Source organism: Harpia harpyja, chromosome 21 (genome assembly GCF_026419915.1).
Source record: "Harpia harpyja isolate bHarHar1 chromosome 21, bHarHar1 primary haplotype, whole genome shotgun sequence".
In the NCBI taxonomy this organism is placed as follows: domain Eukaryota; kingdom Metazoa; phylum Chordata; class Aves; order Accipitriformes; family Accipitridae; genus Harpia; species Harpia harpyja.
The window spans coordinates 3,870,640-3,891,018 of NC_068960.1; the positions used below are offsets into that span (position 1 = coordinate 3,870,640).

The window sequence follows — 20,379 nt, forward strand, 5'->3', positions numbered from 1 at the left end:
CAGCCAAGGGCTGAGGGCTAACACCTGCACGGACACTTGGTTCTGGTGTAAGGGGGCTTGCTGTGAACTGGCGGGTACTGGGATCAGGGTCCTGCTGGAGTGGAAACCTGCATTGTAACGGGCACGCGTTACCTGAAAGGGACCGGCAGAAAACCTGTGAGGGAGTTACCTGACCTGCTGTAAATGCAGCCTCCCGGCATGCAGGGAGCGAGCCGGGCCTTGCCACGGGGAACAGGGCAAGGGCAGGGCTGCGCAGGGGCTTCACGGGCTGCCAGAGAGGTGCCCTGGTCCCACCAGCTGAGCCATGCTGGCACCCGATGCAGAGAGGTCAGGGACTGGTGGTTTGGCAGAAAAACAACTTCCCCCAAGGTCAAGCAGAGGACACGCTGCAGGACACGTTCCCACGTGCAAAAAGTGATGGTCCCTGTCTGTCCTTCCTCAGCCCTGCTCCTGCATGGGCTGAGCAGCAACAAAAAACCCTGTTTCCTCCTGCTTGGGGGCTTTTTCTCCTGCCCCAGCCCGGCCAGCACCGCAGAGTATGCTCTGATGCTGCAGGCTGGAAGGGACTGGGGGAGGCTGTGCCCAACTCTGGCCAGGCAACACCTTTAGCAGAGCTGGTGGAAACCGCAGCATGGATCCCACGCAGTGATGTGCTCTGCAGAAAGGTCAGGAAGGTATTTTTACACCATGTGTCAGACCCCAATGAGGAGGAGGGAGCCACGACCGTCTCCTCCATCTATGGCTACGGCGAGGCCAAACAGAGACCTCCTGCCCTCCTCCAGCGGGACCCACGGCACCACGAAGGCCCGCAGGGGCAGCAAATCCCAGTGCCCCGTCCCAGCAGTGCTCTGCTGGGTCAGAGCCGTCCCACTGGGCACACGGGGCTGGAGGGGTGCAGGGACCTGGCAGCAGCTGTGGAGGGGTCCAGCATGGAGCGGTGCCAGCACAGTGATACGTCGTGCTGCCCGAGACACCGACCCGCGCTGCATGTGTGCACGTTCCCTTTTTGTTTGGTTTTTTTCCGCTTTTTCCCTTCTCAAGGGGAAAAAAAGCCCAAGAGGTGCCTGGAGAACTGTGGGATGCTCCCCCTGTCCTCTGCGTGCTCTCCAGCAACGGTCCCCTGCGGTGCCACGAGGCACGGGGCTGGGGCACTGCCCGTCTGCTCCTGCCCAGATGCAGCAGCACCTGAGGCAGGTCAACCTCCTCAGGATGCAAAGCAGGGAAAAAAAAAAAAAAGTTAAAAATTGTGTTTCCCAACATTGTTGCACCTCTGCCTTGGATTGGGGCATCTCCCCACTCCAACTGGCTGCACACTGTTCTCGTGTCAGTGTAGGACATGAAACACCAGCCCAGCGCAGAGCCAGGTTGCTGAGACACTAAAAATGTATTAAAAGCCTCCACTGCTCATACCCGAGACATTCAAATTATTTAGGGCGCTTGGATCGACCCCAAGGAAAAGAAAAAAAAACATACAAACAAACAAGGCATGAAACTCAAGCAACGCTCGCTGTGCTGCCGTGCCTCCCCATCCCACAGTGTCCTCGCAGGAGGCATCAGTGGAGGACCAAGGCACGCTGCCCTCGCAGGGACCCTCCAGGTCCCCGCACGTTCCTGCCCCACGTGTGCACTCACGCTGCCCCGCATCCCGGCGCGCCTGGCTTCGCGAACCTCCCGCCCAGGCGGATCCCAGCACGTGGGCGCCTGCCGTGCCGGCACGCTCAACCCCGGGCACCCTCCCGCGGGCTTGCTGTAGCTGGGAGGATAAATCAGCAGCCCTGGGCGGTCACAGCAGGGTTGACCCCACCGGGCTCATCGGCCCCACTTCGCCGCTCGCAGCAGACGGGTTTTCCTTCCTTTTGTCTCCCCCCCTCCTCTGTTTTACCGACGGGAGCAGCGCCAGCGGCGTGCCGCAGCTCCGGGGCGGGCAAGCGGTGGGAAGGCGTTCCAGCTGACCTACTTTCCACGGGCATCGTTAGGCAGGGCCTCCTTCCCAGGCACTGCCAAGGCAAGTCACCACCACCAAACCCCAGCCGGCACCGAGGAACGGGGCAGAAAGGAGGGGAGACGACCTTGGGGACCCCCCAGCCCTCCCTGCCAGCACGGGATCTGTCGGCAACTCGTCAATCCCATGCCAGGCAGGGCCCACACATCTCAAACACCCACCGCCCTCCACAGACCATCCACCAAACTCCCGTGTGAACCCAGCGAGCACAACTCTTCACCAGTTTGGCACAGACTTCCCCACGCCATGTACCAGGAGCATCGCCCCAGGCTCCTCCAAGGGCAGCAAAGGCAGCCACGGCTGATCCCCACAGCCTGAACATGGCCACGCACCTCCGCCGGGCAGCACTTACCATCTCGTCGAGGGCGTAGCGCAGCAGCCCGTGCTCGTAGAGGATGAAGAACCGACGCTGCCATTTCTGCAAGAGAAGACAGCGAGGCGGGTCATGGCAGTGCCCACCGGCCCCCAGGCCTCTCCGAGGGCACCGGAGCTGCACACCGCAAAGCCGGGGCAGAGAAAAGGCACCGAAACCTGTTCGTGGCACGGGGACTTGTGACAACTGAGCACCAGATCACAGCTGCCAAAAAAAGGTAGGGGAGAACCCCCAGCACTGTGGGGACCGTTCCTAAAGGGTGATGAATGTTGCAGAAGCATTTCTGCTCAGCCCCTCACGCCCCAAACCCACCCGTTCAGGGTGACATGGGCTTTGCAAAGCAAGGCTCTGCCAGGCCACCTGGCAGGGCTTTGCCGGAGGTCTGCTCGCCCCAGCCCACATTGCTCAATGCTGATTTACTGCCTGGCTTCGTGGGCACCCAAGAAGAGGCTTTGTTTGGGGGTTACTTCCCCACCCCGCTCCTCTCTGCATTCAGACAGACCCCAAGCTGGCCTGCTTTAACCATACAGGGGACAAAAATAACCAGAGACAAAAGACCCCAGCTCCTAGGTTGGAACAAGGACTTTCCTCCTCTCCTAAAGGACGCCCACAAGTCCCATCACTGCTCTCCAAAAGACCCAAGACCTGCAGGACACCAGAAGGGTCCCCCAGCTAAGTGCTCCCAGCCCCCAGCTACATTCTGCGTGGTCTATTCCAGCACCCAGTGCTGCAGGGTGACAGGGTGTCGCACTAGATGTCCCCAGCACTGCATGAGCTCGATTTGGATGGTGGCTGCACCTCTGGGGGTGGCACTGCCCAGGCGGTCCTGCCTCCCCTGGCACTGCTGCTTCTGCAGCCACACAGCAAACCAGATTGGAGAACCGATCTGGCTGGAAAACTGCCTTTTTTTTTTTTTTGTGTGTGCCAGGTTGTTTTCAGCCAAGAGCAAAAACTGGTTGAGCAGGCTGAAATAAAAAAGGTCCTAGATTCATAGCCCCAGTGCAGCAATTCTTATCTTGCTTTTCTCAGCCCTTTGGGCAAAGTCCAAGGTGCTCAGGGACAAGCAAAACTACCGAGGACCCTGCGGACCTCCGCATGCCCCAGCTTAGCTGGCAGCCTCTGCTCCGGGGGGCATCCGAGTCCCACGTCCCCCTTAAAGTTGGGCCAGCAAGCCTGCGACTAGCTGCAACTCCAAATAATGACCCATATACCCCAGGCTGAACTCAGAACCCAATTCTTGTTCACTCGGGAGAGATTTTTTTATTACTAGCAGCTCTGAGAGCATTTTGGCTGCATGACAGAGGGTTCACGGACCATTGCCATCCCTCCCACGCACAAGACAGCCCTATCCTGGCAGCCTCAGCAGCAAGTTCCCTGGAAGAGCAGCTTGGGGACAGGCTGGGAGTCCTCGTCACAAGCCAGTGGTGAAAGGACACCAGCCTGGCCACATCCTTCTGGGCCTCACACCCCCCATGGCAGGAAAGTGGGGGATGCTCTGACCCCACACGATGCTGCTGTTTCTGCAAGGCATGAGCAAACCCCTTTGGGCAGGAGCTAAGCGTGCCCCGCTCTGTCTGCGGGTCTCTGCTGCCAGTGCGCTTGGCTTCAGAGCTCTGCAGGGAATCACCTCTCAGCCCCTTCCTCGGTGTCTGACACAGGGGTATCCACATTAGGGAGTGGGATGCAGACTCCCTCCAGGGCTCTGGACATACCCATGACGAGCTGCAGAAAATAAAGTAGTTGTTTCCAAGCACCAAAGGGAAACTGGGTGCCTTGCTGATGGTCCCAGCATGGCTCAGAGCTGCACAGCCCACACCCCGCCAGCCTGAGAGCCTTCCCGTGAGCGTGGCACGTGTCAGTCCAACCAGACCCCAACCACAGCAGCGTCAAGGCATCAAAAAGCAACAGCAGCAAGCAATAAAACTGCATGGACTGAGCCTGACCAGCACCTGCAGTGCTCCCGGTGAAGGCATTAGAGCCCTGCTGCAGGCAACATCTCCTGGCTTCCCGGTTTGCACAAGGGGATGGGTACATGGAGGTGCCTGTGGCACTCCCAGGGCCACAGCCATCTCTGGGAGCAGGGACAAGCCCTCGCCGCTCCTCCTGCCACCCCCCACCTCCGGCACGGGGAGAGGGCATCTCAGCTTCACTTACCCGGGAGCGATGGACGGGGTTGTCAAAGTCCGTTCCTTCCGGGGCCAGCAGCAGCCAGCCACCATAAATGGGTTTGGCCTGCAAAGGAACAACAGAGAAACACATCAGGCACAGGGGAAACCAGCTTACTGTGGACCAACACCACGGGGGATCGATGGTCGGGGACCACGACCCAGCGTGAAGGCAGCTGCACGAGTTCAGGCTCCTGCACGCAGGCAAACTCAGCCCTGCTAGCGCGGGGAACGCTATGCCTGATGGCAACTCGTGGTGTTATATAGGCTGCGTGCAAACGGGACTGAGATGAGGACTCGGGAAGAGGTAAAACCCCAGCGGCAAACACCAAACTCGGCTGCTTCTGCATGGCATCGCGCCGAGAGTGCCAACCTCCCGGGTACTGCTAAGCTGCAGAGCCCGTCCTCACTGACAGCTCTTCCCCTCGCCATCGGCAGCGTGCCTCTACTCCAAAGCAAAAACATACTTCAAAGAAGAGCTCGATGTTTTCCTTTTGTTAATTAAGAGAGGAAAAACTACCCAGCGCTGGCAGTTCTCCAGCTCACAGCCGCTTCCCGTGCCGTGCACATCCAACACCCATTTCCCCGCAGGGGTGGCCCCTGCCAGCCCGCTCCTCCCCACCAGCAGCTTCCAGCAGCCCACGGCCGAGCACGCAGGAAGGTCAGAGTCAGGCAGAGGGAAAACAGCTCATTCAGCCAGCCGGGAAGAGAAAGGGAAAGAATACCCGGAAAGAAATGCCTTACAGCACTGCTGTTTATCAATGGAAAAAAAAAAAAAAATATCCAGGCTCTTTCCACCGGTGGTTTGGGCGCAGAAGCGGCCGTCGTAAAACAGACCCACACGATGGCGAGCGGTGGGATGGGGACGGGCGCTGGGCATGTCCTCCCCTGCAGAGTCCTATGGGCACCGCTCCTGCTGCCTGGCAAGCTGCAAACTATTAGCCAACCTCATTCCTGGCAAGGGCTGGGGCCAAATCCTGGTGCAAGAGTGGCAAGGCATTGCCACACTGGTGAGGCAGCTCCGCGGAGGTACCAGGACAGGGCAGGAGGGAGGAAACCCAGGGCAGATCCAGCTTCAGGAGCCCCTGGGTCCAGGGTCACTGCTTTCCACCATGAAACATCCGCGCACACCCGGCCGAAGCCCAGCCGCACAGCACCAAGAACACACGTTCCCAGCTCCTCGCGAAATTATTTGGTTAATCTTGTTGCTTTCATTCCTTTTATTTTTTTTTTTTTTCCTTAAAGCTTAAAACTGTTTCCAATTCGGTACCTCCCCTAGATTCTTCCTGCCAGTTTCTGTGGTTTTGTAATGTTAAAAAAAGTTTCCCCTCTGGAAAAATCCCTGCAAACAATAGAAGAAACTGCCTATGCACCAAAAACTGTCAAATGCATGAAGCACTGAGTAAGCAAACTGGAAACAAGCCGGAGGAGCCCTCTTACTGTTTATAAAGTGAAAAGAAATAACAAAATCCCTTATCCCCCCCCCTCCCACAACATGACATATCAGCTCTAGGTGTTGCTCTCCCAGCAGCTGGGAAAACATGATTTGAGAAGACCTTCCTTCCTTCCCCCTCTCTTTAAAGGAGGATTAAAAACAATGAAAATGGAGTGCTGGGAATGGGATCCAGTTTGGAGGAGTTGCTTCCCTTCCCTCCCGGGGCCTTGCTGGCACCGAAGGGCACCTCGCGAACACCGCAGCCCCCCGGATTCGGCAAAGAGCCCCTTTGCCCCCCCCCCTCCTCGCCACCCCCGTCCTGCTCACCCGGGTGCTGGCACCCTGCTCGCCCGTGGCCCCCATGCCGTCCCCCTCCAGCCGACGCGGCACCCGCTCTGCGCCCGGCCCCGTGCCGCCCACGCTGCCAGCGCCCGGTGGGGTGAGCCGTGTTCCGCCACTCCCCCGGCGCGCCCCACCGGCAGCCCGCCCCGTGCCCCCACCCAAAGGCGCCCGTGACGCATCCGTGCCCACGCGAGGGGAGGACTTTGGAGCGGGGGCTCCCACCGCTCCTCGCCGTGCCGGGATGCGGCCGCGGCCGCCCGGGCAGGGTCGCTTGCAACGGTCTTTCCCGAATTTCTCTTCTGTTTTACAGGGGGAAAAGCAAAATTGGAAATAAATAACTGAAGATGGCCCACCAGAGAGCTGGGAAGTGCCTTCAGTGGGTCCCTGCGGCAGGGAAAGGGGTCCCCAAATTCCCACAAGAGGCACTCGCGGTGAGCCCTGAGCAACCGGCCGCGGCGCTCGAGAAGATATCGCGAGTAGCCTCCGCCACCCAGGAACAGGGAAGAGGATGACAGCGAAGGCAAGACGCGGCGTTCCCAACGCTTGGCACCGCCACACCGAGGCGGCACCCTGAGGAGCCCTCAGCGGCGATGCTACGGGCGGCCGAGCTGCTTGCAGGGCTCAGCCCTCCTCCGTCCCCCAATTTTCCCCTCCGTGCCCCAGCACAGTGCCTGGGCACGGCCAAGCGCTCAACTCAGCAAAGCCCCACGAGCAAAATTTCTCCCCGACACAAGCCACAGCACTCCGGCCCTCCTGGCAGGACCGTCCCACGTCACCCCGAGCACCCCACTGCACCCCAGCAGCATCCAGCCCCGCATAGCCCCCCGTGTGACAAGCAGCAGGCAAGTCCGAGTGCCACACCAGGAATGCAATAACCACGAAACCCAAACAGGGGACACCATCACCAGGGTCAGCAACAAACAGCCTTAACCCAATATTACAGGCATGAAGCCCTGCCCTACCTCAGCCTGGCTCACACCCCTCGGCACACATTATTTTGCCCTCAACCGCTCCAACTTTGGCTCAACTGACCGTATATAAAGCACCGAGCACCTGAAATACATGCCCTTAACATAGAGCACGGTCATTTCTTTACCGGCATCATAAAAAAACACCAGTGGGCTATACTTATTTCGGCAGAGGCGTCCAATTTCAGATATTGAAACCAAAATAGCTGAAAGGTATGAATTAGAGCCAGCCGGCGTGGGCAGCCCAGTTCCACCCGCCAACAGATGAACACGCAGCAGCGCTTTTTAAAGCCAAACCAAAACAAGCTACTGGTAAAATCAAGCAAATGCCCAGAGAGGTACAAGCCTAAATAAAAGGGATATGAATTAGCGTGCAAAGTGTTTGAAATAAACCCATCACACCTGCATTGGAATGGCCCTGCCGAAGCAAGGTTTAAAATAAACCAGCTCGATGCCGCTGCGGGAAGCAGGTCCAGGGGAGCGTTACCGCACCAGGATGGAGCTGGAGCTGCACGTCGCTTCGCACCAGCTTGGCTTCCTCCGGAGAGCTCAGCAAGAGGAGAAAACGCAACGCCTAGCGCTGAGCAAGAGCTCAGAGCAAAATCTTTCCCTGTCCAAGCAGATCTGTCCAACCTCACGTTAAGGGATGGCTTTAGAGCAACCCCAGGGTTCCCGGGATGCCTTTCACCAGGCAGAGCCCTGTCTGCCTCCGGCGAGCTCCGGCGATGTCCAAAGGGCAGCTCCGGGCGGTTTCCCCGCAGGTAGCAGCCACACGGGATGCTCGGGCGCTGGGCAGCTTTGCTTTTATCCAGACGGTACCTGGCTGAAGGGCGAGCCACAAAACGACATGGAAAGCAGAGTGGAGGGCAGCTGCTGGCAGCGTGATGCATCCACGTCTGGGGTGGGGTGGGATGACGCTCGCAGGGCGGGCAGGAAGAGGAGAGCCGGTTCCTCCGGCACGGCTCGCGGTGACGAAGCCAACCGCCCGCCACGACCTCGGCCGGGAGGTGCCGAAGCCGCTGCCACGCCGCCCTGGGAGAGATCCGCAGGCGCCTCGCCCCCCAAATAAAGCGATACAGCCACAGTGCCTTGCAGGGGTACCACCGCGTGGTGGGAGGTGCGGCTGGGCTGGAGCCCCAAATTGCCCAGTTCCATCCAGTCCCGTGGGACCGGCGGAGGCTGAGTCAGGCAGAAACGCCCCTGCGTCACCGCTCCGGTTCCTGTCGCACCTCTGGGAGCGCCCAGGTATCCCGCCTCCCATCCCGCCCGGCTCTGCTTAGCTTCAGGACCCGCCACCGGAGCTGTGCTGTGGGTGCTCCGCAGCCCCTCACCTGCCTCTCGGGTCGCTGCCCCGGCCACCGCATCCATCCCCTCGGCCTGCAGGCCCTGCGCTGCATCACGGGGGAAGACGATGCCTCCAGCCTAGCGCCCCAAGCCAGCGCTGGCAGCATGGCGGGTGGGAGGAAACGGAGAAGGAAGCGGCCCCAGCTCGGTTTACACAAAGCTGTCAGGCTGCTGCGCTGATGCTGCCCAGGCACGGACAAACCACCCCACCCCAACCAGCTCTACCAGCACCGGGAACGCGATTCCCAGCAGCCGGGGCTCAAAGGATGTGCAGAGCCACTCGGCACTTCCCGAAGCCCGGGGTGATACAGGAATCCCTGCACATCCCCAGGGCCGCAGGGCAGAGAAGGCACAGTCACCCGCTTCCAGTGGGCAGGACAGGTTACAGGAGCGTGACAGCCCACAGAGCGCCAGGTCAGGGGGCCACAGGTGGGCTGACACCAACCAGCGTGCCCGTTGGATGCGCTTTCACGCCTGCTGCGTTTGTCAGTGGTACCTTCACCTCTTGCCTCCCGCACGCAAACCAGCCAGGCAATCAGGGTGCTTAGCAGCACCCGCAGGAGCTCATTGCACAAGGTGGAACAGGAGAGCTTTGCCGACACCCACATCTCCTCTCAGGGTCCAGACTCAGCCCTGGGGCAGAGCACCCACATCCCCATTGGGATGCCGGGACACCCGGGTGGGCTGGGGATGCACCCACAGCCAGTATCCACCCACCCCAACGTGCTCTGAGGGAAGTCCGAATCCACCGCTGGGACAGACTCCTGGCTCCGAGCGCGTGGCAGGAGGGATAATCTGTTTAGGCTGCCGGCAGACGTAATCAGCCTGTCGCGGGTGGAGGCAGGGCTTGTTTTGTTTAGGCTTGGCAACTGAGCGGGAAGGGGAAAAAAATGGACCATTGCAGCGGAGCTTAGCCTCTGCCTCCAACGCTGAATGAGAGCGCCTTGTGCACTGGGGAAGCGGTGCTGGGGCTTCCAGCAGCCCTGCAAGAAAACCATCTCCCCAGCCCAGGCCAGGCTGTGCATGAACCCATGGTAACTCCCATCCCACCGCCTTTATGGGTTCAGTCCCAATATTCATCAAAGGAGCCTCTCCGAAAGCAGCGACAGCAGTGCCGGCTGCTCCCTGCACCGGGAACAGGGTCAACAGCTCTCAGCCAGACCCGCAGGAGAGCGTGGCCCCAGAGCGGGGATGGCAAGGTCATCGTCCCCTGGGCACCAACTCCTGAACCACTCAGGGCTCCCCAGAGGCAGGGATCTGTTTCTGGCACAGCTCAAGGGGAAAGTCACCACAAACGCTGTGGTTGCAACCTCAAAAGAAGAAATCGGGGCGGTTTCAGCTCCGCTCTCGGTTTTGCACACCTTGGAGCCAGAGAGAACATCACTGACGGGTGAGTCGGAGCAGCCGTCACCTGGCAGGAATGGGGAAGGTGACATGGTGCTTGGGCAGGGAATGGGATACGATACCCAAGCAGGCTTTCCTGCCCACAGCACGGCTTCTAGGAACTGAGAAGCCCGCATCGCTTAACATTTTGCGTGCTCCCAGCAGGATGCCGCATGGACCGCTGGAGACCCGCGACCCCGGCCGGCGGGAGGCTCTGCAAACACCGGCAATCCCAAGGGCCGGGGACATATCCCAGCCTCAGCAGTTAAGCCGCTTACATCTCGGTTTCCTCTGCCCGTATAGTATTCCCCCTCCGCTGTATGTCACTTGGCGACGCGCAGCAGAGCGGGGCCAAACCCCAGCACGGGAGGCTGCTGTGCTGCCAGTGGGCATCCACAACCGCTCCTGGCACGAAAGCACTCTCCATCCCCCAGCTTCGCATCCAGGCAGCTGCTCGCTGCCCCAGGGTTGGGTCCAAGCTCAGCTTTCTCCAGCCTGAGACCCCGGCAGCTCCTGGGGACACCCCTGGACGCGTGGAGACAGCCCCCTCTCCGTCCACCTCCTGCTCTCCTGCAAAAGCGCATTTGCACAGCGCAGATGCTGGCATGAGCCGGCTGCTGCCGAAGCTGCAAATCAACCAGGTCAGGCTTTCACCACCAACACATCTCACTGTGCTGGAAGAGGACAAATCAGACTAGACGGACAGAACCCGGGGCATGAGGAACACAAGGTGCCACCGCCGTGGGGCAGCTGGTAGGCACCGTGGATGGAACAGCCCTCCCAGCACACCAGCAGCCCTGACCCAGCCGTCGGCAAACCCCAAAGAAAGGAGCTGCCCGGGTGGTTTGCCGCGTGGGCAGTGGGAGCGACCGACCGGAGGAACAGGAAGGGGAAAGGTTGAATTCACCCTTCGCGCAAACAGCCCGTCTCCTTCTGCAAATACCCTGGCCCTGGCCCCAGGGCTGCACTCCAGTCCGAGCGCTGCCATCGGCTTGGGCAGTCAGAGCAAGAGCTGGAAGAGGTTGGCTGCGGCGCGCACGGGCAATTTGTCAAGTGGCAGCAAAATGGAAGTGGGAAGGAACGGGCTTCACAATCCCAGCTCCCCCTCCTCGAGCAGCCCCAAAGCCCGGCGTGCCCCGCAGCAAGCAGGCGTATCTAACCACCTCCCACGACGGGGCTTCCTCAGCGCCTGGGAGAAGCCACAACATCTCTCTAGAGTGCTGGAAAGGGGATTTATCACTTCCTCGGGTGCCAGAGCAGATAAGTTGCGGTGCCACGCAAAAAACCAGCAGCAAATAAAGTGTGCAAAGGGGATGGTTCTCCAGCACCCAAAGGCACCGCCATGCCCCTTCCCTTGTGCCACGCGGAGGGTTAAGCGCACCCAAAGCTGACCCTGGCACCCAAAGCTGACCCTGGCACCCAACCTGAAATCCCTCCCGAGCACCCGCCGCCCTCACGCCACTCTCCCAGGGTGGGATGCTGCCCATGGGGGACAGCCACCATGACCCTGCCCACCCCGGCTCCTCTGCCCGTGCCCCCCAAGTCCCTGCCCACTGCAGGCACCGACAGAGGCGGGTTTGACATTTGCAGAGAATCTCCCCCCTGTTCGGTCCTAATAATTAGTCAAGTACAGGCAGATTTTTGCAGCATGATACAAGCAGCCGGGAGCAGGGAATGCAAGTGCGGGGGCTGCCTTCCAGGAAAGAGGGGGCTTTTCCTCCCCCAAGAAGCAGGGGGTGGAGGCAAAAGCATGCCTGGGACATGATCCCTCACCCTGCTGCCCTTCGGACAACACACAGAGCCAGGATAAGACCCCGGCCCAGGGCATTGCGGCCCCATCGATGCAATGCCCCAGAGCAAAGCCAAGCCTGCGACCCAATGCTGACACTCTCCAGCCTCAGGGCTGCTGGCGGCCGGCTGTCCAGCATCCAGAACAGTAGGAAAGTGATAATGTCCAACGGAGGAGAGATGGAAAAAAACACCCCCCCTGCTGCTGGGCAGGGGTGTCACGGGCCAGGGCGGGAGGAGGCAGTGGGAAAAGTCTGCGAGCTCCATTTTCTAACTGGGTGGTCCTCTGGGCATCTATGCCATGATCTCAAAAAAATAAAAAAAAAAATTAAAAAAAAAAAAAGACACTAGTAGCTGGAAAGACGTCCTCAAATTCCTCTATCTGTGCCAGTCCCCATGCCCCAAGAGAGCACATGCATGGAGAAAATTAAAAGCAACTGCTTTACACCCTGCTCGTCTTCCAATTCAGGCCAAGCGTAATTTTGAGGTTGATTCCCAGCCTGTTCCTGTTGTGGGGGGCTTCTTCTTCCTTATGAACTAAGGGTATGTGTGCACAGGCACGGCTCGGTCCAGGCCAGCCGGCGTAGAGGTCGGGGACCCCATGGGGACACCCCCACGGCCCTGCAGAGCCCTGGGTGGCTTCCTTGGGAAGAAGATCCCGCTGGCCAGCCCAGCTTTCTCCTGGAGATGGAAGAGGGTCCCCCGGAACCATCCATCTTCTTGGGGCTGGCTCTGGAAAGCAGACCTCCACACGAGGTTTGCAGGAGGTTAAAGGGGACCCTGCGGTGCCAGCACAGGCACAACTTGCCAGGAAAGAGGGAATTCCCACGGAAAGGGAATTTCTCCCTTGCCGGGAAAGGGGCAGCACGAGGGGAGCTGGCGACGGGTGGGTGGAGCAGCCAGGACAGAGCCGTCACCAGCACTGTGTCTGCCAGGGACCACGGGCCAGATCCTGCCACCACACAGGACCACTGGGCTCTGAGCACCCACGCGGGGGCTCGGGTTCATCGGGGCAGACCCACAGCAATAGATTTTCCCCAAAGGGGGAGCAGACGCGGTGACTGACCCAGTTTTTCCCATGCTATGCGGGCACCCCAGAAGGTCAAATGCAGGTTGGGGGGAGTGGGGGGGGTCAAGGGCACATCACCTCCCACCTGCAGCCCCAGGGTGGGGACAGCCAGGGCTCCAAGGGGTGGTGGGACCACACGTAGACGTCCCAAGTCACACCGACCCCCGTCCGGCAGCACAGCCACGCACAAAAACAACTCGTGAACGCAGCGCTCCCGGGATTAGGGATTTAGCATCCACGCAGTCCTTTGAAGTTGGAAGCACTAAGTCTGATTATTATTAGAGAGCTCCAGCTCATTAATCCTGATGTTTGGGGCTGGATTCCCTCCTCCCAGCCCCATTCCTAATTCGGTTCCTGAGTACAACGGGAATCCACTACCAAATGTTTGTGACTCTTTGCAAGCATGCACCAGTCTCTGCCCTGAGCAGCTCCAGCACCCCGGAGCACCCCGGGAAGCAGGAGGGGCAGCTCCTGACACCAACACCCACACAGGTATTTTTATATAATAAAAATCCAAAAAAGACACAAGTGCGTAAGTGTGAAGTACCTTCACCTTTCCTGCAAGCCAAGTAGAAAGGTCAGATGACTCAAAAAGACTCTTCTAGCCGAACTCTAGGTAATCACCAACACAGTCCCTGTTCACGGGGTAAGCAGGACACGCTGAGCACGGAGGCCCCACGCTATGCTGTGGGATCCCCACCCAAACCGAGCTTAAAAAAGAAAATTAAAAAGGCAAAAAAATTCAGAGCTGTTAAATGAACCGTTATTCCTGGGTGTGCTTCGGAGCGAGCACACCCCCACATCCAGCCAGGTTCCTCGCCGCAGCACGGAGCTGCCTCCTCCTCCGACAAGGGGCACGAATTCGGAGGGGAGGTGGGCACGGTGGGGGGGAAGCACCGGGCTGGCCGTGGCCGGGGGCTCCTCCGCACGGGGGGGGGCTGCGTGGCGGGGCGGGAGGGTACGTGCGTGCATCACACGCTACCAGAGCCACCATCTTATCTGGGAAGCGGGATTACTTCAGCCCAGCTGCAAGGGAGAAGCCGAGCAAGATTGCGCCGTTTTCCCAACCGGAGCCCCCACACGCAGGGCCTGGATCCGGCCACGGGGCCGACCCCAGCCCCACGGGAACCAGCTGTGGTGGCAGCCCCCCGCTCCGACCCAGGGCCACCCACCGCCCCAATGGGAACAAAGCGAACGAGGGGCTGCCTGGAACACGGCCCTGGGTCCCCAGGGAAGGTGGCAGGCCCCCCCGCAGCCGGGGCAGGCAGGCACTATTGGAGGGCAGCGTGCAATGCCTTGAACCCCCCCCAAATAAAAATTAAAAAAAAAAAAAAACCAAAACATTGCACCCAGGAGGCAACAAAAACCCCAGACAGGGCAGCGGGAAGGAACCGGCCGGGAGCGGGGGGCTCCTCCCGAGCCCCCTCCGGGACGGCTCCTTTGTCTGGGCACGGCCGCGACGCTCCCCGCCGCCCGCCCCTTCCCGCACACACCACGGCATTTTTTCCAGTTACATTTTTTCCATATTAGCCCTCAGATTTCATTATACACCCCCCCCCCCCGCCCCCCCAGCGAGCGCAGCAATATGTCTGATCTCATTGCCATAATAGGATCGGGAGCGGGGATGTCAGCTCCGGCCCAGAAAGGTGTGGGAGGAGGGAGGGTGGCCCCTCTCCCTGCACCCCGACACCGCAGACAGGCCCCCGCACCCCAAAATACCCCCCCGCCGCGGGTGCGTGGGCCTCCGGGCCTGCATCAGGCCTGGGAGCAAGAGGAGGAGGAGGAGGAGGAAGGCCCAGCCCTAGCAGCCCCCCCCCAGTGCCCACACTGGGTCCTCACCAGGAAGGGGTCACCCTCCTGTCCCCCCCAGGAAAGCGGGGGGCTGTAGGGTGGGGGGGGGCCATGTCCGGCCCATCCAGGAGGGAACGTTTTGTTTGCAACCCAGTTTTTTTTTTTCCCCAGGACTTTCGGGATCTTCTGATGGTGCCCCCAGGATACCCCCCCACCTGCTGCTGTGCACCCCAAGAGGGGCTGGGATCACCCCAAATGTGGGTGCTGGTCCCCAAACGGCCTCAGGAAAGGGGTGAGGCCCCGGGGGAGGAGGCACTGGGGTGGGCCACGGCCGAAGGGACCGGTGGGCACTGCGGGGACGCTGGGTGCCCCGTGGGACACCTGGGTATCTATGGGGTCAGCCAGCACCCATGGGACCCCACACCACCCACGGGGTCAGCAGGCACCCCGTGGGACCTCTGGGCACCCTACGGGACCAGGGAGCACCCACGGGGCTCCTGAACACCCCACGGGATTCACGGATACCTGTGGGTCCCTGTGCTACCGGTGGGGTCAGCAGGCACCCCATGGGACCCCACACCACCCACGGGGTCAGCAGGCACCCCATGGGACCCCTGGGCACCCTGTGCGATCAGGGAGCACCCGTGGGGCTCCTGAACACCCCATGGGACTCATGGATACCTGTGGGTCCCTGTGCTATCCGGTGGGCACCCCACGGGACCCCACACCACCCCTGACAGCCCGCGCTACCCATGGGGGCAGCGGGCACCCACAGGGTCCTACGATATCTGCGTGACCCGCGGGCACCCCATGGGACCCCTGGGGACCCCATGGGAGCCTACGCTAACCACGGGGCCAGCAGGGCACCCGTGGGACCTTGCGCTATCCGTAGGGCCCTATACTATCCATGGGGGCTCCCGCGGGACCCTAAGCTACCCAGTGGACCTCGAGGTACCCGGGGGGGGGCCATCAGGCACCCACGGGGCTCTACACCATCCACGGGACCCCGGGCTACCCACGGGGCCAGCGGACACCCCACGGGGAGCCAGGGCTCCCTGGGGCCGGACGACGTAGGGGCGGGCAGGGGGCGGAGCCCCGGGGGTGGATTTTGGGGAGAAAACAGTGGGTTTTGGGGGGGGGGGGGGGGGGGGGGAAGATCCCACCTGGTTAAGGTCCTCGTCGTTGAGCAGGTGGGACTCGCGGGGCTTGAAGCAGTTCTGGCACTTGCTCTTGTTGAAGATGTTGGCCTGAAACTTCCTGCAGGGGTTGTCCTTGGCGGCCATGGCGCGTCCCCGCTCCCGTTCCAGCGCCCGCTCAGCGCCCCGCGGAGCGCCCGCCCGCCTTCACCGCCACCGCGCCCATCGCCGCCACCGCGGGCCGCGGCCCCCGCCTGGCGCCTGCGGAGCGCGGGGGGGGGAAAGCCAAAAACACCCCCACCCCCCCCAATAAAAAAAAAAAAAAAAAACCCAAAAAACACAATAAATAGAGCAAATTAAAACCGGGGACGGGAGCAAACTGCAAGGCGGCCCGCCTCCGCTTGTGGCTCAGCGGGCGCGCATGGCCGGGAGGCGCGGAGGGGCGCGCAAAGGGCCGCGGTGCCCCCCCCGCCCTGCGGGGCTGGGCTGTGCCCGGCGGTGCGGTGCGGGGCCCCGCTGGCTCCGGCTGGGTGCTCGGCGCTGCGGGCGCCGCTGCCGACTGCGCTGCCCGCAAAGTTTCCAGCGTCGGGGAGGCAGGCGGAAAAGAGGAGGGGCGGGGGTCGCGGCGCGGAAGGACGTCCCCGCCTACCAATGGAGGCGGGCATCCGTCGCTAACAAAAGGATCCTCCGGCCAATGGGACGCAAGGAGAGGGGAGGGCGCCACGGGGCCGCCTCGGCCCCTCCCTCTGTCGTGCGGGGGGGGCGGTGCGCTGACAGCGGGGGGCGGGGCTGGCCCCGCTCGGCTCGGCTCGGCTCGGCTCGGCGCAGCCCCCGCGGGAGGGGTTGCGTGGGGGCCCCCCGCTCAGCTGCGCAGCCCTGCCGTGCACAGACCCCCCCCTCAGGGTGCACAGACCCCCCCTTACCGCGTACTGACCCCACACACACACACACACGGCCCCCTCCCACGTTGTGCCCCAGACCCCTTGCCTCCCCCAGGCCCCTTCATGCACTGACCCATCGTGGGGGGGACCCCTGTGCCGTGCACCGTCCCCCCACCATGCATGAACCCCCCCCACCCCAGTGCACAGACCCCCTGCACCACCCACGGCCACCCCCACCCCGTGGTGCACAGCCCCCCCCCCTCCATGCCCAGCTCCCCCCTATAGTGCAGTGACACCCCACTGTACAGCTCCCAGCACAGCCCAGGCCCCCCCTGGCCACCCAGCAGTGGGGACACATGTGGGGTTTGCACCCCCACAGCCACCCCCCCAGCAGAGGGGTGCCCCGGGGTACAGCCCACCCCCCCACCCACCCCCTCCCCATGGGGCTCTGCCCCCATTAACCCTGACCCCGTCCCCAAACTTGGGCACAGTTCCCAGTCCTGGCACGGGTGGGCACATTGTGGGGGTTCATCACCTGCTTGGACACTCAAATTTGGGGAGGGGGGGTCAATGCAGCCCCTCCTGCAGCTCTGCGACGAAGGGTGGCACCGGGGACGAAGCAGGGACAGGGGTGCATGTCCCGCCTCGGCCGCGTCCCCCGCTGTGCCACCACCCCAGGGCCGGCAGGGAACTCCTGTTTGTCCAGTGCATTTTTATCCGGTGGAAACCAGCAGCACCGGCAGGTAAATACGCCCGACCGGGTGATAAGGACCCGGCGCGAAGGCGTGGGTTTGGCCTCCCAGCTCTGCTCCTGGGGGTGGCCGAGGGACCGACCCGTGGGCACGCACCGGCTCTGGTTTTACTCTCCCAGCCCTAATTCCACGCATCAACCAGACAAGGGCCGGAGCAGGGATCTCAGCGCCTGTGGAGCATCACTGGAGCAGGAGAGAGGTGGGAACGCTGACCCCGGAGCAAGGGGACGGGGCGAGCGTGCCAAACGGCACCTCCAAAATGTACCCCAGCCCGGCACGTCCCGCCACGGTCCGATGCCGCAGTGGCACACAGCGTCTCCTGTTCACCCCAATATCCCCCGCCGGCATGGGACGGGGCCCTGCTCTAAGGAAGAGCCACACGGACCTTTCCGGGTTTGTTGGGACCAGGAAAAACCCGTCGGAGAAGAGGCGGCGGCGTGGTCCCCTCGCACCCGGCGCTGCCCCGCTGTTTGATGTGGGGCCCAGCCTCGGCGGCCTCGCCGCGCCGGCTCCACACTGTCATCCTCAAGTAAATAAAGACCAGCACAATTGCCTGCTTGTTTATTAATTTTTGCTTCATCAAAGGCTGCTTTAATCATCTCTCTCTCTCCTGCCACCGCCACTCGCAGCACGCACAGTGCCGGTGTGCCACGGATTAGGACGGGACAGTGGAGCCGTGGGGCTGACCCCGCTCCTGCACCCGTGGCACCGCTGCATCCTACCCCGGTCCCACACCGGTGGTCCCGAGCCCGTGCGATGCTCCCAGGAGGGACACGCAGGCTGAGAGGTGGCCACCAGCTCCCCACACATCACTTGTTTGGGTGGATTTTCTCGCCTTTCCCTTGATCCTAATGTTGTACAAGTAGCACGGCCCTTCCCCAGGGAGGGAGGATTTTCCCCTCCGGGATTTACAGACCCTGACGCCCTCGCTGTGGGTCCAGGGTTCACCTGGCACATGACTGCAGAACGCCTGCTCTTTGGAGAAGGGCAGACAGTTTTCCTAACCGGCTCTTATCCTGCCCTGATCCCCCTTGCCTTCCTCACTCCATCCCTGATGTTGGATTATTCCCCGCCACATCCCTTGCTGAGGACCTGGCGTGCCCTGCATCCCACGGGTCCCAGAGATGCCCAGCATTTTTTTTGCGCCTAAAAGCTCCTCCGCAGCTCCCCGGACACCTCTACACGCTGTCCTTGTGGTCCCCAGCTCTTCGCCACCTCCTCGGGGCTCCCTGCGAGCTGACAAAGGCACAGCACCCGCAACCGATGCGAAGTCCCCTGCCCCACGCACAGCACCTTCCCGTGCTCCCGGAGCGAGGCCGGGATGAGCAGGGCACTGCACCTCCAGAAGGGTTTTGGGTGGGAAGCTGGGAAAGAGGGGGACAGGGGTGACCAGTGCCTGTCCCCCCCATTGATGTGCACAGAGACGGGGCAGGGACCCCACAGGCTGGGGGGGGGGGGGTCCCTCCAGGAGCGAAGGGGCTGCTTTTTCCCCAGCACCTTGGGGCACTGTCCCCCAAAAATAGGGCAGAGCGTTGGCACAGAGCACGGAGCATGGGCCAGGGCTGGCGTCTCCCACGCCGCCGGCTGTGCCTGCCCGAGACGCGGCTGAGCTGCACCGTGGCTCGGGGCCACGACCTGGCGCCATGCACGGCCCCGCCGGAGCCGGCAGCACCTCGCTGGAAGCGGCTGGTGCTGGGGCTGGCTCCAACCTCTCCAAAAATCCAGCCGAACGGGACGGGCCTCTCCGCAAACCTGTCGGGCCACATTCAGCTGTGCCGGAGCCGGCATCCGCACGCCGCCGGCCGCCCATGCGCCGCGTTCGACGTGTGCGGCCGACGGGGCTGTCGAAAACTCGCTGCCGATGACTCTCCCTGCGTGTCCCAGGTCCCGGCACGGCCATGGCACAGAGGTCCCCCGTGTGTGCCACAGAGGCGGGTGTCCCACCCCGCCGTCCCCCCATCGTCCCCGCCGCGGGGACGCCCGGTTGGGGCAGCCGTGCGTAACAGGTCTCTTCAGCCCAGAGCCAGTCCGAGGCAGTTTTCTCAAACAAGGGCAATTAAAGTAATGGGAAAATGGAAAGTATTCGTAAGGGAGCTGCAGTGGCAGAGGGGGAAGGCGCTGCGGTGAGTCAGCGATCCAAACCGAAGCCCCAGCGCCAGGTAAACAAGCTGCAAACCAGGAGGTGTTAGTCACCGGCTCTGCCTGCGCCGGCCCCAGCCTGGCAAGGGCATCAGCGAAACCCTCCTGCTCCGGGAAAGGATTCGGCGGCACCAAACCCCACCGGCGAGCAGAGAGCGGCACCCGCTCCCTGTCGTGGTGTGGTTGGAGGCCAAGGCCGTCCACCGCCTCCATCCGTGAGGATGTCACCGGGATGGGGACGTGGTACATGTGGCCGTGCCTTGTTTTGCAGGCAAAGCTGCGATGCAGCACGTTTTCCCACAGGGCCGGGTGCTGTCGGCGCAGGAGGAGGACGGCTGGGTGCTCCTCCTGGGTGGCCATCGCTCCCTGCGGGACCTTGGGCAAGTCATTTAATCTCTCTGCGCCGCCACCTCGCCATCATTACGGTGGAGCCAGACGCATGGATGCCCAGGGGAGAGGGCAGGATTCATGGTTTAAAGCTGGCAAGCCCTGGGATCTCCACTGGATCCAGGCTGGGACCGAGCGGCGCCTGCGAGGGCTTCCCTCCTCCTGCCCTGCACCGAGTGGAGTCCCAGCCATGGGGGGCTGGATACGGCCCCTCAAACCAGCCAGGCTGGCTGGGGGGGGGGGTTGTCCAGAGCCCCCAGCCCAGTCCCGCCTGGGGAATATCTGGCAGGGGAGCCACTGGCCAGGGGATGCTTGGATGCCCCTGAAGCCACCCTGTGTCTAGTAGGGGTGAAACCCACAAGTTAGAAATCTGTATGGGGGTGAAAAACACCCTCACAGATGGAGGGAAAGTCTCCCGGGCTGC

General features: G+C 61.9%; 1 protein-coding gene across 7 annotated transcripts in view; it reads right to left on the reverse strand.

Moving 5' to 3' along the window:
- The window catches only part of MPRIP (myosin phosphatase Rho interacting protein), an 88,918-nt gene extending 72,831 nt beyond the window's left edge, over positions 1–16,087 (reverse strand). For 4 of the 7 annotated variants that reach the window (XM_052773048.1, XM_052773050.1, XM_052773049.1 and 1 more), the window contains exons 1-3: positions 15,824–16,087; positions 4,530–4,607; positions 2,355–2,420 (exon numbers count right to left, since the gene is read on the reverse strand). In XM_052773048.1, coding sequence (XP_052629008.1) covers positions 2,355–2,420; positions 4,530–4,607; positions 15,824–15,943 — 264 coding nt within the window. In that variant the 5' untranslated portion in view covers positions 15,944–16,087. The remainder of the gene's footprint in view (positions 1–2,354; positions 2,421–4,529; positions 4,608–15,823) is intronic. The other 3 variants (XM_052773052.1, XM_052773053.1, XM_052773051.1) reach the window with 2 other exon arrangements.
- Positions 16,088–20,379: the final 4,292 nt, after the last annotated feature.